We start from the raw sequence: 16,812 nt of genomic DNA, 5'->3' as shown, positions 1-16,812 counted from the left end.
TAAAAAATAAATATTAAAAACACATTTAAAAAACATTGTCTGCTGATTGGGTTGGCGACGCCAAGGCGCTTGCTTTAGCCATAATGAAGTTGCTGCATCAATCTCTGGGATTTCAGTTTCTGGCCTTTTATCCAGAATGGCACCTAAAAATGCAATAGTTTTTATATTTTATAAGATTTCTTTAAAAAAAACTTGCATAAAAATATATAGACACCAAGTCAATAGAAACAAAAAGTACAAGAAAGAGATTAAAAAAGATACTAAATCAGTGGAAAATTTTGCTGATTAAAAATGCTGAAAGACGAATATCAAGAGACACGGTAGTGTCTCGCGCCAAGTATACGCGGAGCGAGACCGACCGTGACTCTTTTACGCGACGCGACGGGTTGCGAGTACTCGAGATGTTGAGATCTCGATAACGAGTGAACGGATCAAGTTCTAAATAGGCTTGATCGATAGCTTGGGGTCGATTTGGGGGGGGGGGGGTTCGTTCTTTTCATTTTTCCGCTACGTGCCCTACGAGCGGAGATATTGCGACGCAAAGTCCAAATGTGTGAAAATTTTATTTAAGATACTCCTCCTAACGCCGACGTCTCTCAATATAACATACATATAACAGAGTAATGTCACTTTTACTTTTTCGACACTGGCGCGCTAGTATCGCCAGTTTCGATATATACATATGTATATGTGTGTGTACTGCGCGCAGTGCAGATAGTGTGTTCAGTTCAGCGCGCTGTCACAGTCAGTTCAGTTAGCCTATCGAGAGACACGGTAGTGTCGGAGCGAGACCGACCGTGACTCTACGCGACGCGACGATTAATTCAAGGTAATTGTTTTATTATTTATAATTATTCTATATATCTATTATTCTATATATTACTGTTATTTACTACTATACTTTTATTACTACGTTTACGCGAGTGTTTACACAGGTTAACCTAAATTGTGCATAACATGGATACCCTTACGGAAAGAAACTAGAGTCCTAGATAATAGAGAAGCGACATTGAAATCGATAGGTGCGATATATCGATAAAGTCGCCATTTTGTTTCTCCATATGGAATAGGAGAAGACGTCAAAGCAGGTTAGCGTAAAATGACGTGTGAGGTATAGTTTGGGCGCTCATCCATGTATTGGAATTGGCAAAAAGTAAAACGACGAGGACAACCTATAAAGTTAAAAAAAAAATGTAAGTAAGGAGGATAAGATGTAAATATTTTCTAAGGATATTTATTATTTTAAATATTTTGTTTCTTTTATAGAAAATAATGAATTTATTATTTTGTAGTTACAATGGCAAGAAAATGTGTTGCTTTGTCATGCTCAACAACATCAGAGGGAAATATATTTCAACTATTCAAGTTACCGAAGGATCAGCTACTGAAAAAAATATGGAGTAATGAAATTGTACAAGGCACTAAGAGCAATGAAAGTTATTATAAAATGGAAGAAAAGTATCTTTGTGAGGTATGTATTTTTTTGACAGAGTATTAAATTTTAGTTCACGTTAATCAGCATGGCAGGCTTTGTATTAATTTGACTATTATAAGAAATTAAACTTGTCATAATTAATGTAAATTTTATGTAAGTTGCATTTCGAAGAGCATCAATGGGAAAAAAATTCCAATCGAAAATGTTTGAAGTTATCTGCTATCCCTACTGTGTTTCTTCAAACTCGACCAGAAGATTACGTGAAGAACGTATGCTTCGTATTGTTTTCAACTCATCGAGACGAAGGTCCTCTTTTAAAACTAGCTTATGTATCGAAACAGCTGAAATCTTGTATTGAAAGAGAAAATGAAGAAAGGAAAGAAGTTTGGAAGAAGTTGGGAATGCTGTTAGTTGAATCCGAACTTCAGAAAGCTCGTATTAATAAGAAAAAGGAATTATTACGTATTACTGTCAAGAATAATAAAGAGTTAAAGACATTATTGAGACAAAAAGTACAGATCTGTGAAAATGTAATTCTACTCGCTTCATCCAATATGTAAGTACAAAGTGAATACAATGCACTGTAACAAATTTAATCAGCATAATGGAAATAAGCAATTAACAATGCATTATTTTTCACATATTAATTGTATGATGTTGCCAGAATAGGTATTTCTGTTCATCTTCCTATCATTGTGACACAAATTTGTAATAATCATAAGGTTTATTTATATATACGATATATCATGTAATATTATTCTAGGTAGCAGGATGACGTTTAAAACTGTCTTAATGACGTTTTATTGACGTTAGAGACGTCATTAAGACGTTATTAATACGTAATTTGACGTCATTATGCTACCTGGGATCCTTTTAAAGACATACATTTTTAATAAATTTTAAATATACTTTTATTCCTTCAACTTTTTTTACATGCTTTACTTTCTTATGAAAACCTTAGTTTTATAAAATATGCGGAACATAAAAATGACAAAAAAGCTTATTTTTTCAATAAAGAATTCCAATAACAAAAACATGACATAAAAGCGCATTCACGAAATGCATGAACAAAAATCATTTATGTAATAATTAACTGTTTCGACTATATATCACTATCATAGCGTATATATTACTATCACAGCGTATATTACCATTGCGGAAAGTATTAAAGTACAATACAACTAAACACATCTTAGCATTAAAATACCAGACAAATGGACGTAATAGTTTGTTACTATCATAGCGTATATATATTACTATCACAGCGTATATTAATACTGCAGAATGTATTGAAGTACATCTAAACATATTTTAGCATTAAAATACAAGACAAATGGACGTAATGGTTCATAACGTTATTACTATCACAACGTATATCAATATTGCAGAATCTATTGAAATACAATACAACTAAACATATCTTAGCATTGAAATAAAAGATAAATGAACGTAATGGTTTATAACGTTACAACGAAACAAGTATCTTCACCTTTTAATACAATGCGAGATAAATTACTCTAGAACATAATACTAGAGATATTGTAAAGAAAATAAATGTGTTGTAACAAATAACTACAATACAAATTTCTACTTTATAATTTTGTGCATAGCTACACTTTTACTACTGAACACATTGCCCTGTTCTTTTAGCTCTTCTTTTCTCATCTGTCCGTACTGTTTATACCTTATAGTAAAATATCGACGTAATACTTTAGTTGTGATATCATGGCATCGTGGTACAGCAGACGATGCCCATACATATTGCAAAGAGTTTACGAGTACGTCATAAACATTAACGTTTTTAGTTTTCATAAAATCCTCTCTGACTAGTCTGAATGTTAACTCGGCTTTCCAGATAGCTTTAAATGTTTCCTCAGATACTTTGGTTAAACAGTGATCTCCATAAGCATTTAATTCTGTCAAAAGTTCATATGAATGCGGCTCTTCTTCTTGCCTTAACAAAGCATTATAACAGATATCGCATACCGAATATACATTTTTCACGCTGTGCACCGCACTTCCTGCCATATCGTATAGTATTATTCTCTCCCATGTTGCGAAGTAAGCAATGCATTCATCTGCCACAATAGGTATATCAATGGAAAAATTTAACTTAGGATCTTTGCACTGTATGTTTTTCATATTTACATGTTTTGAATTATCTAAAAAGTTAATAATCATTTCACCATCGTCTTGATTATAACTGCTTGTTGCATTTGCCGTACAAAATTGTGCAATTGAGATAGTCTTCAAAAGATATTTAAATGTCAAAGCATTAGGTACAGCTTGACGGAATCTTATGCAAGAGAAAATATTTTCCAAGAAATCTTGCGTAAATCTTCCAGTGAGCAAATATTTATATCCTCTTTCATTTAGAAAATAATGTTGTAAACTTAGAATAGCATTAGTGGCAATAAGAACTCCACACTGTACTGGTTTCCATCGATAATCTATCCCAATACGCATTTCAGAAAATATTTTTATGGTCAATTTGAGATGAGATATAGCCTTTTCATAAGCTTTTTCGTTGCTTTTATTTAGTGCTAAACTGTGATGTCTTGAAGTCATTAGGTCAAACCAATGATTGACGACACGTACAAACCAAGCAGTTGTGATGTAAGAAGGATCTTCTTTTGAAAGTGCTAAGAGCTGAAGGCCAGAGGATGTACGTTGGCAGAATACAGATTTTGCAGTTGAAACCTTCATACCATTAAATCGATTTTTTTTGTCTAAATTCTCTTTCTTCAGCCTAAAAGCAACTTTTAGTTCTAAAGGTGCCTCAGTATCAAGAAGCTCTAAAATATGTTCCACTTTAACTGTGTTTGAAGGCAGATTTTCACACTGTACCACATCTTCTGGAAGATATATAACTTTATTGCTTACGAGCATAGATTTAATAGATTTGAAGAGATGAGGAACATCCGGCATTATGTATAACTGAGATGAGGGTCTAGCAGGATGAGATATACCATGTATCACTTTATCTCGATTTGCCATTATACCGAATATTTTCCACATGCTCCTGTTGTCGGAGCCCATATCACTAATGACACAGTGTACGCGCAGTCCAATTGTTTCAGCACATTCTAGAATATTCTTTATTATTTCAACATATGTCTTCCCTGTAGCATCATTCTCGGCACTTTTTGTTTTAGAACTAGTGAAATGATAGCAAATACATTGCTTCCACCGGAAAGCAATACCACCAAGGACAAAGACTAAAGCTTTGTTTGCAAAACCTTCATGACACCCAAACGTTACTCTGCCGATAGATTCATTAATACTAGGATCGATTACTTCTCCAGGTATTATTGACATTTCATCAAGTGCTAACACACAGTCTTTCCACTCTTCTCTATGATTGTGAATTTCGTTTGCAAGGAGCTCAAAAACTTTATTCAAGATACCTGGTCTGAATTCAATATATTCTGTTCTTCTTTGTAGAGTGCGAAGACTTGGTAAAGGGAATAGTTTTCTCACTTCTTCATATCCCGACGAGCCACATTTCAATTTCAATATTAAGGCCTGCTTCAACGTAGCTGATTCCCACTTTACACCTTGAGAATTCTTTCTCCGGAGTGCCTCTCTTTGATCTTTATTAAAAGTTTTTAATATTCCTTCTTCTCTCTTCTTAATATTTTTCCAGGTATCCAATTGCTTGGACATATTTTTATTGCTGTTACGCAATACTTCATTTTGTCCAAGTATCTTACTCAGAATTTTATCGAGTTCTGTCAAGCGTTTTTTAAGTTGCTCATTTTCTTCCGTTAAAGATGTAATTTTTAAATCAGTGTTTTGCTCTTTCGTAGTTTGAGTACTAATGTCCTTTTTCACTTCTGTTAGCCAATCCGAAAGTGTATCATCTTGTGTCATAGTATGAGAGTGTACAGATATCTCTTCGCTTTCAGCACTAATTTGCATTAAATCCAAATTATTCAACGCACTTCTTTCAACCTGAGAAAAATAAACAATTATTTTGAAAATTATTCCTTCTCTTCATCTACACCCATAAATAATGATTTGTCCCATGTTACACTAGTACAGCAAATCTGAAAGATACCCATGCTATTCCATCTAGTAGATTCATATACTTATGTACGCGTATGTGTACATACATAACGCATACATATTAAATGGAACAAAATAAGTATCTTTCAGACTTGCTTCACTAGTCAGGTATGGAACAAATTATTGTACAAGGATATATATCATGGTGTTGGTACAGGAATATAAAGGCAAGAACTGAAGTCGTTACAATATTTAAAAAACAACTCACAGAATTAACAGTTGATGTGCAGACATCTAAACAATCTCTTTTTACATCTGAACCATTGTATCCGAGCTGTATTGTTGCAGAGCTTGTCTCTATTTGTAATGGATCTGCTCCAATCTTTTCAGTCTCTATTTGTAATGGGTCTGTTCTATTCTCTTCAGTCTCTATTTGTAATGGATTTGGTTCGGTCTTTTCAGTCTCTATTTGTAATGAGTCTGCTTCATTCTCTTCATTATCTTTGGATATTATTGTTTTTTCAACCTAAAGAGGAAAATAAAAAACAATTATATTTTAAATATGGTATGAGGTGCTGCAAGATTAAGAACAGAAATAATAAGCATAACAGAACAACTCACAGAACTGACAACTATTTCAGGCACATTTCCATCATTGCAGCAGATTGGTCGACATATATATGTGTGATCATTATCACATAATGAACGTAATTTTTTCTTCTTAACCTTTAACATTATGTTAAAAATGTCATAAAATTACAATATTTCAATAATTGACTACAAATATTTTATAAAAAGTTAATTACAAAAATGTTTACAAGTATTCTTAATAAATTAATAAATATTTGAAAAGTTAAATAAGTAATTTTATTCAATAAACTTACAGATAATTGTGCAACAATATCACTTCTGTTACCAATGTCCTGTAATGGCATTGAATATGTATGCTCATTAAATGGCTTATTCGATGGGAGATTATCGTTAAAAACTGAAGGAATTGCTCCGATTTTGAGTTTCCTCTTACCATCTTCTCTAATAAGCTCCCAAGAAAACCTGTCAAAATGCTCCTTAAAAAATATGCATGCTATCAGTAAATGACTTCGCTATATATGTATATGTACATATTTATTGCTACACTGCAGCTTACAGAGCACACAAACAATGGATCCTTAGGCTCCCAAGTAGATCCATTAATATTCCTAATACTGTTAATCCATCTAGCTTTCTGTCCTTTATTTCTAGGAAAACGATGAAACATAAGAGTTTCATTGTTGTTCTCGTCTCCTACCTTCCGTCCCTTACTTTTATAAATATTTTTACATGTATGCACACAGCACTTTATCCTGAAGAGGAAAAAAGAATGTTTCTCATAAAAAACAATGAAGTTTAATATTCTTTTCAATAGGTAGAATAATTTATATTTAATAAAGATTTATATACATGAGAGTTCTTACGTCATAATTAATAGGAGAATACGCAGGAAACCGGGATATAACCAAGTATCTCTATTCTGTAATTGTTACAGAATCAGGACCTCAGGGGCCTTTCACAGAACCATGTAATGTCTCGCGCTGTCTCACGTGCAGCGAGACACAGACGTGTATCTATTAACCTTACTTATTTACCCATAAGCGAGAAACAAAATGGCGCTGGGTCACGTGATTTAGTTAGCCAATCAGACCATTCCCTTCAATGTCGCTTCTCTATTATCTAGGACTCTAAAAGAAACTACAGCGGATTACAGAAAATTATATTACAGGAACTACATAAAAGTATTACACAAAATTACAGACTGAAGTATTGTAATATACTGTAATATTTTCGTACTATACGCTCGGATTACAGGAAAATATTACAGGATTACAGGACTACAAGATTGCAGTCCTCTTAATACTAGAGGACACTGATTTCCGATATTCACCCGGCATAAAAAAAAATTATTTTTTCCTTAGTTTTATTACTTTTTTATAACTAAATTTGTTTCTTAAGATGCAGTCTATGATTATAAATATTTTCTTGTATTTGAAAAACACACTTACCTTGGTGGGATTCGAACTCGGGACCTCGGGACCTCTGGATCGTGAGCCAACTGCCTTACGTGGTAGACTACTTCTTAATTTGATGTAAGTGTTATATATAGTCTACATATGTCATAACCAGCACAAATATATAATTTTTCAAAAATCATCTTAAGAAACAAATTCAGTTTAAAAAGAGTAATAAAATTTTAAATTGGATATATGATATAATATTTCTTAAAGTCGGGTGAATGTCAGAAACCAGTGCCGGCTCATTATGAAATTACTTATAAAATATGAAATTAAAAAATAATAAAATGTGGTTAAAAAGTGATACATTAAATCTAATAAATTTCAAACAATATTTATAGAAATAATTTATATATATACAGCTGCATTGAAGTAAAAGTATACTATATATGGAGGTGGAGGGGTAAAAACCACAGTGGTGTAACTCAAATTTTTAAAAATATTTTCTCGTGTGCATAGATGCAATCTGTACAATATATAAATTGCATCTATGCACACGAGAAAATATTTTTAAAAATTTGACTTACACCACTGTGGTTTTTACCCCTCCATATATGATAAGACTCGCTATTTCAAATTTTATGGATTACTGGTAGCATTACGTTTAATACACATGTGTAGTAGTGTATTACACATTTTGTAGATTACATGTGTAGTCTACTACACAAGTCACTTACCACACGTGTAGTATATTACACATATAATGGATTACACGTGTAGTCTACTACACAAATTTTTAGGCAATCACGTTCTTGCGATAACAAAACGATTCAGCAAGTATTTGCGACAAGACGAGAGAATCGTTTTTTGCTATCGGTCGCTGCAGAATAAATTATTAATAAAAATATAATAACAGTTAAAGGAAACCGCGTCTTGTCGCAAATACTTGCTGAATCGTTTTGTTATCGCAAGAACGTGATTGCCTAAAAATTTGGAGAAAATCGCTCTTTGCTGTCGACCGCGAGAGAATAAATGGTTAATAAAAAATTAATAACAATTAATACGAATATTATAATAATTAATTTTAGCACATAATTTTTCCAACACAAATTATTGGAGTAGTAAAATCCCTTCCCTCGCCCTGATTAATTTAACTTTCAGATGCTGTCTAATTGGCTATATTTAAACAAATTTTTGTTGGAAAAATTATATGTTAAAATTAATTATTATAATATTCGCGCACCACCAACCGCGCCTGGCTTTTATTTAGCCCGCTATCTATACTTGGTTATTCCATAAGGAGCCTACACTTCGAATCTTAATATTTATATTACTGATTACTGATGATTTGTTTAATCTCTGCGCTTTCGACAAATTTCCATCAGACATACGAGACATTCACTTAAATTATGCAAAACATTCAATTTTAATAGACTTCAACATTGATCGGTTAAAACAGAAGCCAAAGTGACAAGGTATGAAAATACATTTTATAAAGTAAACGTGACAAACGAGGGATGCCTTATTTTTCTCTTACCAAGAAAGCTGGATCATAGTCGATCATAGTTATTATACATTTTATTATACATTTATTTTATTATTTCAATTATTTTATTTTGCACGGAACGAAATATTTCATACAAAAATTAATATAAATTATATATATATATATAAATAATCTGAAATAAATGTTATTAGGCACAAGATCCGCTGATAACCGTTTCCATCGTTATTTATAACGATAAAAACGATTATCAGCGGATCTTATGTCTAACAACATTTATTTCAAAATATTAATATTTCATCATTAACATTAATAATTAATTCAATATACTGATGCTAATAAGCATCTTTATGTAAATAATGCTACTGAATCTCATATAAATCTACAAGAAATTTATTACTGAAAAGTATTCATTAAATATTATGATAATTTGCCTTATATAAACTATTCATTAGCATCATATTTAAAATGTATATTTTATACTAATAAACCTCTTGTTTATGAGATTAAGATTAAGATTTTTAAGATGCAGCAGCATCATTTATATAAAGAATTATATAATGCTCATTAGTATTGATATATTAAATTGATTATCAATTTAATGATAAATTATTTATTAATTAAACAAAATGAATATTGTAAGATTTGTTAATGGTGATTTCTGCCATTATTTAAACTTACATTGAATGAAATTTATTAGCCGACTTATAATTTAAATTTGCACACATATGCTAATTGCTGACTTTTGTCCTGTGCATAAACATTGTGTGCAAAAAATAATTTAAGTAATCAAATTATAATATATAATGATTATGATGGTCTATGGTACGAGCTTTTTTCGTAAGAGAGAAGATGTCTTACGTTTTCTTAATAAAATTTATTTCATAACCTGTATTGTCATCTCGACTTCTGTTTTAACGTTACTGCTACGGAAATCCGTCACAATTGTATTGCAACTTCGGGCGCTAAAAAGTTCATTTTATTGTAAAAAAGATATACGAGTGATTATAGGTGATGCACCGAAATCAACGCAATTGTGAACGACCATGCGCGCCTTTCGAATGGGCAACCCGCCGTACCGCTCTGTATCGTCTTGATACACCCTGTACAAGAGCGAGATCGCAATGACCGATATGCAAGTGGATTAACCTAGTCGCGAAACCTAGCCGTTATACTGTTGAAGAACCGACCGCATAACATTCCGTCTTTTTCTAATCCCGCTGTGAATCGATTTTCCAGCTAACGTATATCTTATGTCTTCGCAAAGCGTAACTTTTAAATCCTTTAGGGAGATCAATCACTTCAAGACGACACATTTTTTTTAGAGCGATTGAAGAGAAAGACAGAGAGCTTGTAAATGTCGCGAATAACGTCTTGGACGAGTATAGTAGCGTATACGTCAAGTCGGGAGGCGAATAGAAGTTAAGCAATGGAGAAAAAAAAGACAGACCAAGATATGCGACCCGGGAAAAAATGATTAGATATAATCATATATAATTATATCTGGTATATATATAATTATATTGTGACAGGAGAATATAATCCTTCCCCTCGACATCGACACTCGACGTAATAACCGATCCGATAGGGCTGCCGATCGTCGTATTGCCCGCGCTGTGCGAGCGCCGAGACCCGAAAACCGCTGAGACAAAGGGCCAATAGCGTAGCCGCACGCGACGAAATATATCGACCGATAACGACTAGGATCGAAGGTGTGGTCGCGTGGTAGCAGGACGACCGAGAGATCGACGAAGAAGACTCTCTCGTCGGTCTTCGGCGTGAACAGTCCGAATCATACATTGTCATATTAGAGCGTTAGAGAACTTGCTCGTCGGTCTTCGGCGTGCAGAGTCCGAGTAATTTTGTCTGCCAGTTGAGAATACTGTAGAGCGTTGTGTTGTACGAGTGTTCCGAACAATTGTCAACGTGATATAGAGATTGTGAGCGGGCCGTACGCTGTATACGGTAGCAGTAACATAACCTGTACGTAAGTTTAATTAAATTAATACGCTTGTATAGCTTGTCTATCTCTCTTCTTTTGACTTTCGCAACATTCCTTGGGTCCCCGACGGAACTCCCCTTGAGTGTCTCATAATTAGTCGCGGATTAATAAACGTGAGTTTGTTGGTTCTCACAAAACTAACTGGCGCCCAATTGTCGTAGTATATTAGTCAATTCCTAGAGCCCTGGCAGCCCTTGACCCAGGCCGCGCCAGGTGTCGGCGTTACACGCAAAATTAATTATCGACTTTCGTCAAAGATTTTAACGCCGGTCTCATTTGGCGCCCAACGTGGGGCCACGTCGGCAAATTTAATTGTAAATTATTTGATAATTGCAAATTATAATTATACTGGCCATTGTAAAATACTGGCAATGGTAAAATACTTGTAAAAACCTTGATAATCGTAAATTTTGTTAATTGTGGAATTTTAATAATTATAAAATTTTGTGAGCAACTCAGGAGACTGAGATCCGAAGGAATTTATTTGTAAAGTCGAGCATGACGAGAAACTGTTCGGATTGTAATAGTTCAGAGAACAATAGCACGTGGAATTCGCGCGAGCGATCGAATCAGAAAACATAAATACTGAGAGACCTTCGATGGCAATTTTGACAACACAGCTATCTCGCCATGTTCGACTCTCTTTCGCTTAACGCATGAATAATATTCTACAGCGCTTTCAAATTTTCTGTGGCAATAACATGTTTCGCCTATTGCTTATCGCTTCTGCGTTATTTGATTAATTGTTTTCGCAACGCTTTCAAAGTTTCTTTTATAACAGTAATTTATTTTGCTTGTTGCTTATTGCTTGTGTGTTATTTATTATCTATTAATTGATTGATTATTTACCTGTCACCTGAATTATTTAATTGCTATTTGAATATGTGCTTATTTATTTATTGTAATTTTGCGTTATTACCTACCCGCTTATTTAATTTAATTTAATTGTGAATCTTGGCCCGATTATAAGCATAAACTCGAAATATTGATAACGTCTTGGCAAGACAAATCGTTGAGGAGTAAGTCCGGAAAACTGTAAACACGATAATTACATGTGTCAATAACGATGTCGGGATTCGGTAATTTATTCTGTACGCGTTCTGTCAACGGATTTATACCGCTATGAATTGTTGAGGGGGCACATACTTATGCGTTGTTATTGAAAGTCGACGACATTCCGGTGGCTTGAGTCTGTCTCAGTCACTGACTGATAATAAGTATTACATGTTGTTGTCGAAAGTCGACGACATAGCTCGAGTTTTGGTCGACTCACCGAACAATTGTAAATAGATTAAGCTATTGATTTCTAGTGGAATCTCGTTAAAGGAGTAGTTGGTTACGCCAAAATTAAGACACTAAATTGTCAAACTAAGCATTGGCATAATTACTGAGTAATTAAACCGAAACACACAATTATTGTCGGATAAGGCCCCAGCAAGACTAACGTAGTTTAACGACATGACGTCTATGTTTATTTCGCCACCTAAACGAACGACCAGAGCCGGAACGAAATTAATAGAAACGAGTAATAAAAAACCGTCAAATGACCAGAGTTCACAAATGCCGCTCAACGAAACGTTTCCAAGGGGGGACGCGTCGAACGGAGACTTACAGATCGGGCCCATCCCGCCACAAACCATCGAGGACGTGGGGGTGGAGAGCTCGCTCGCCGCTCGAGACTCGAACATGGCCGCTTCGACACAGCGAGCCACTGGTGCCATTCCCAAAATCATTCGGGGGGGCACTCCAGTGGGTAGAGGGAGAGGTTTGCGAGGACCGACCCCGACATTTAACGAGAATCCGCGTCGGCAATCATTAGAAATGACGCTCGGGACCGTGACGACGAGACTAGACCATCTTGATACAAAATATGCACGCGTCGAGACTCTCGAAAATAAAATAGACCTGCTTTTGCGAAAATTAAATATGTTGGGTGATGAAACGCCGCCCAACTTAGCGTCTAGAGGGGAAAGCGCGACGCGCGATATAACAGCGAATAACGAGACAATCGCGTCGAGATCGTACGAGATCCCGCGTACACTAGCGACGAAGAAGACAACGAAGTAGAGGTTAGCCAGATCAATACCGGGTTGTCAAAAACGGCCGGAAATAGGCAACAAAGTAACCTAATCGACATAAATAAAAAGATACAGCTGTTATATCAAAACGTACGTGGGCCACCGCGAGAAAGACCGGCGAGCCCCCTGGGAGCTTTCGTACCGTATCGCCGGGAGAGCGGACAGAGAAAATCAGTACGCGTAGAATCGTCGAACGGCTCACGGAATATTGACAAAGAGACACAACGGGCAAATCAAAATATGCGAGAAATGGTGTACGGAACCGAGCTATTTGGTAATAACAATTGCATGTTAATTAATAATCCGCAAGCTGCGTCATACCCTCGCCGTGTAAATTTTCGGACAGAAAACCTAATAAATGGCAGTCACCGAAATCCGCAATTTATGAATACGGAACGGGGCAATCGACGAGCTAATAGATTCATAGTCGCGGAGATAACCTCCGAAGGCGAACTAGTAAATCAAGAAAATGTAACTGACGAGGAATATCGTCAAATGCGAAATAGATCTGAAACAGGACATGGCGAGACCCGTGCGCCTGACTTCAGATCCTGGCGCGAACAACGATCGCCATCGATCAGGAGGGGAGTTCTATCGTGGCGTAGTAGCGAATCGGACGATAGCGACGTTGATACTCGAGGAACCGACGGTTATCAACATGCGCGAGTTCAAAGGAACGCCTCGTCAACAAATCGGTACGGTGGTGGGGAAAATAATTCGTCCGCGTACGACCGCGAACTTGAATCGGCCATGAAAATCTGCCGTATTGTCAGAGACTGGAATCTCACGTTTCCCAAAACAGAAAAAGATCCGGAACAATTTTTATTAATTTTGAAAGATCAGCTGAGCGTGAGCGGAATAAAGAAGGATTTGTTTGTCCCTTGCCTGTCGAGCGTCTTTGAGGGACCGTATAGAGCTTGGTATCTATTAAATAAACAACGTTGGCAAACGTGGAAAGATTTTACACGCGCTTTTCGTTTTCAATGGGCGGTGAAGAAGGACGATGGAGCACTCTTTCTGGAAGTCTGTAACTTAAAATTCGAAAAAGGGGAAACTCTAGCGGAGTTTACTTGTCGAGCACGTCTCATCTTTGAAAGGATGCAGAGTTCACCGTCATTTCGCGAACAATTAAAACAAATTCTTGTCAAGTTATTCGCATTCCGAGCTCAAGGCCGGCCGTAAAGTCAAAAGTAAACAAACAGGAAATACCTTACGCTTTCTTCGCTGTCGCTTCTAATGTTTTCTTGTAGCGCTTCTATACCTATTTATTGATCATCTATGTTTGCTCTCATTCATCGACAAATTACCCGGTAATAATAATAATACGTTATTGATTTGTAAACGAGTTGATCTCGTTAATCAGTAAATCCTAGAAGGATTAATTAAATTTTGTTGTCGACGGGTGAGGATCTGTAAGACGTCGTCAATTTGTCAAGAAGCGATCGCACGGAGGGTCAATTTTGTAAAGCGCCGTTGAAAGTTGTCAAAAGATCGCACGGAGAGTCGATCTCCGAGAGTTGTGATTGCCAGGTAAAACAATAAAGGAAACTGATTCTTATCAAAACGTCTTCAGTTCCGTCAATTATTTCCATTTCTTGGTATCTCCTGTTTCCTGGGTCACCCAATCGTACCATCTTATTGAATAAATCAGAGTTTGTTAGTTCTCATAAAACTAACTGGAGCCCAACATATTGAACATATTAATTAATTGCATTTTGAGCCCCGACGGCTCCGACCCAAGCCGCGTCGGATGAAAGGCTTAATATCAAAAAGTCCTGTCTCAATTGGCGCCCAACGTGGGGCAGTTGGGAAACGAAAACGATAATTAAAATAATTAATTTGTATAAGTTTATTGTGAATGGTGAGGCGTTGAGCCCGAGCGTGCCTTAATCCAAGATTAACTTTTGAAGTCCTGAATCTATCTATTCGCGATTATGACGAATTTTTGCACTACTTAAATGAGCGAAATTATCTATACAATCGTTCAGTCGAGGCTCAAAAGGGAGCGCGCGGAAGATTCTCTAAGTCGGATTTGGGGTGCTTACAGGACGACACCGACGAGTCCGATATTCAGTCTATCGGGGGCGAGAGTAGCGACGAGAGTGCAACCGAGCTGAGGGCTATACAGACAAAACCGCCGCGTAACGCTAAAAAAGAAAATAGTACGGCAAACAATACAAAAACACTAGTCAAGCAGAGGCTCGAAAAGAATATAGCGACCTTTAAGAAATCCGCGAAATCGTCGACCGACATCCCAAACGAACAACCACCGGCTCCTCAAGCAAAGCCTGCCCGAGACTTTACTAAAATATTCTGTTATAACTGTGGCGAGATGGGACATACAGCGCGTTTTTGTACCGCGGAGCGGCAAGTCTTGTGTCATATTTGTCTAAATAAAGGCCACGTGAATAGGGATTGTCCAACGCGGTCGGGAAACGAGCAGGGCCGGCAGTAATCCCCCCTCAGGCTACCTCAGGCGCCACAGAAGGCCCGATCGAGGGAGAGAAAACAAAATTTAATATAGAACAGATAAAATCCCTGGATAGATTAGAAACGCGCGCCGATACATCTACACCGAGTCAGTCTCCAGTTACCGTGGCTAACGTTAATCGCGAGACAGTATCATTAGATTTATTAGAAACGCTCTCAAGCGATTCGGAATGGTCCGAGGACGAAATCGACCTGGAATCAGTCAATTCGAACGAACAACCCGCGGAAATTATTCAATTGTCAACGTTGACGACTGACGAGACATCAGACGTTGGAAGCGCGAAACAAAGTAGTCCGTCAGATTTAGACAATTTAAAAGAATGGCGACCGATCGGGTTACCACCGCACCTTGTCCATCGCTTAACTCAGCGTCGAATTTTTTGTACGGGCAACGGTCTTACGGAACCGACTAAAGTCGTAAGAATACCAGTGGAGATCTCGATTTTTGGTGAGAAAATTCGCGGAATAATAGATAGTGGTAGCGAGAGATCGTACCTAAATCAAACAACTTACGAGCGAGTAAAAAATTTTCAAGTCAAGGAACTTTCTACGGACTCGACATCGGAAAAGGGAGTACGACTCGGTGATAGAACAATCGTCAAAACTAAAGGGGGCACGTCTTTCATAATTGACGTAGGCGACGTTTACGGCCCTCAATGGTTTAGTGTCCTCCCAAATTTGTCGAGTGATTTGATTCTCGGTATGGACTTTTGGATGTCCTTTAAGGTCAAAACTGATCCAACGACAAAAAAGTGGACTCTGGAGGGGAGTAAATACTCCTACCCCATACTACACCGATTAGTCACACCGACAAAATTAACGGCTTTGACAGACGAGCATGCCAATAGATTGAAGACTTTCCTTGACGCCGAATTCGCGAAGTTTAATCGGGAATCCACCGGTGTTACAGATCTAACAAAGCACGTAATCGAACTAACGGACCCGACCCCACACAGGCAAAAACCGTATCGACGTAGCGAAGCAATCCGCGAATTCATTAACAAAGAAGTCGACAGGTTGTTAGAAAAGGGATTCATAACTTGGAGCAATAGTGACTGGGCGTGCTCACCGGTCGTGGCCCCCAAAGCAAACGGAGGTCTGAGGTTTTGTATAGACTACCGCCCCGTGAATCGTCAAACGGCAAAACCTGCTTACCCACTCCAACACATGAAGTCAATTTTGTCTCAGCTACATCAAGCAAAAATAATCTCGACCCTAGACATGAGTGAGGCTTTTCATCAAATTCCAATGGACGAGGAAAGTAGGAAATATACTGCGTTTGTTGTCGAGGGTAAAGGATTGTTGGA

General features: G+C 36.7%; 1 protein-coding gene across 1 annotated transcript; it reads right to left on the bottom strand.

Annotated features, from left to right (window-relative positions):
- Window positions 1-995: 995 nt before the first annotated feature.
- LOC139780594 (uncharacterized) lies at window positions 996-6,732 on the bottom strand. Its single transcript, XM_071719295.1, has 6 exons — window positions 6,591-6,732; window positions 6,328-6,510; window positions 6,065-6,169; window positions 5,712-5,969; window positions 5,149-5,389; window positions 996-1,172 (listed from the first exon to the last, which is right to left on the bottom strand). Exons 1-6 carry the CDS (start codon window positions 6,699-6,701, stop codon window positions 1,090-1,092), a joined length of 981 nt encoding a protein of 326 aa, XP_071575396.1. The 5' UTR covers window positions 6,702-6,732; the 3' UTR covers window positions 996-1,089.
- Window positions 6,733-16,812: the final 10,080 nt, after the last annotated feature.

This window comes from Temnothorax nylanderi, unplaced genomic scaffold (genome assembly GCF_030848795.1).
Source record: "Temnothorax nylanderi isolate EJ_2023f unplaced genomic scaffold, tnyl_v1.0 TNYL_tig0286_pilon, whole genome shotgun sequence".
In the NCBI taxonomy this organism is placed as follows: domain Eukaryota; kingdom Metazoa; phylum Arthropoda; class Insecta; order Hymenoptera; family Formicidae; genus Temnothorax; species Temnothorax nylanderi.
This window is presented reverse-complemented; position numbering and strand designations above follow the sequence as displayed.

Excerpts from the sequence above, each read along its gene's own strand:
- LOC139780594 (XM_071719295.1), bottom strand. The coding sequence starts at position 6,701 with ATGTTTCATCGTTTTCCTAGAAATAAAGGACAGAAAGCTAGATGGATT. Across the intron at positions 6,170-6,327 it reads ATATTGTTGCACAATTATCT|GTTAAGAAGAAAAAATTACG; the intron begins GTAAGTTTATTG and ends ATAATGTTAAAG. Across the intron at positions 1,173-5,148 it reads AGAACTCGATAAAATTCTGA|GTTGTCCTCGTCGTTTTACT; the intron begins GTAAGATACTTG and ends TTAACTTTATAG.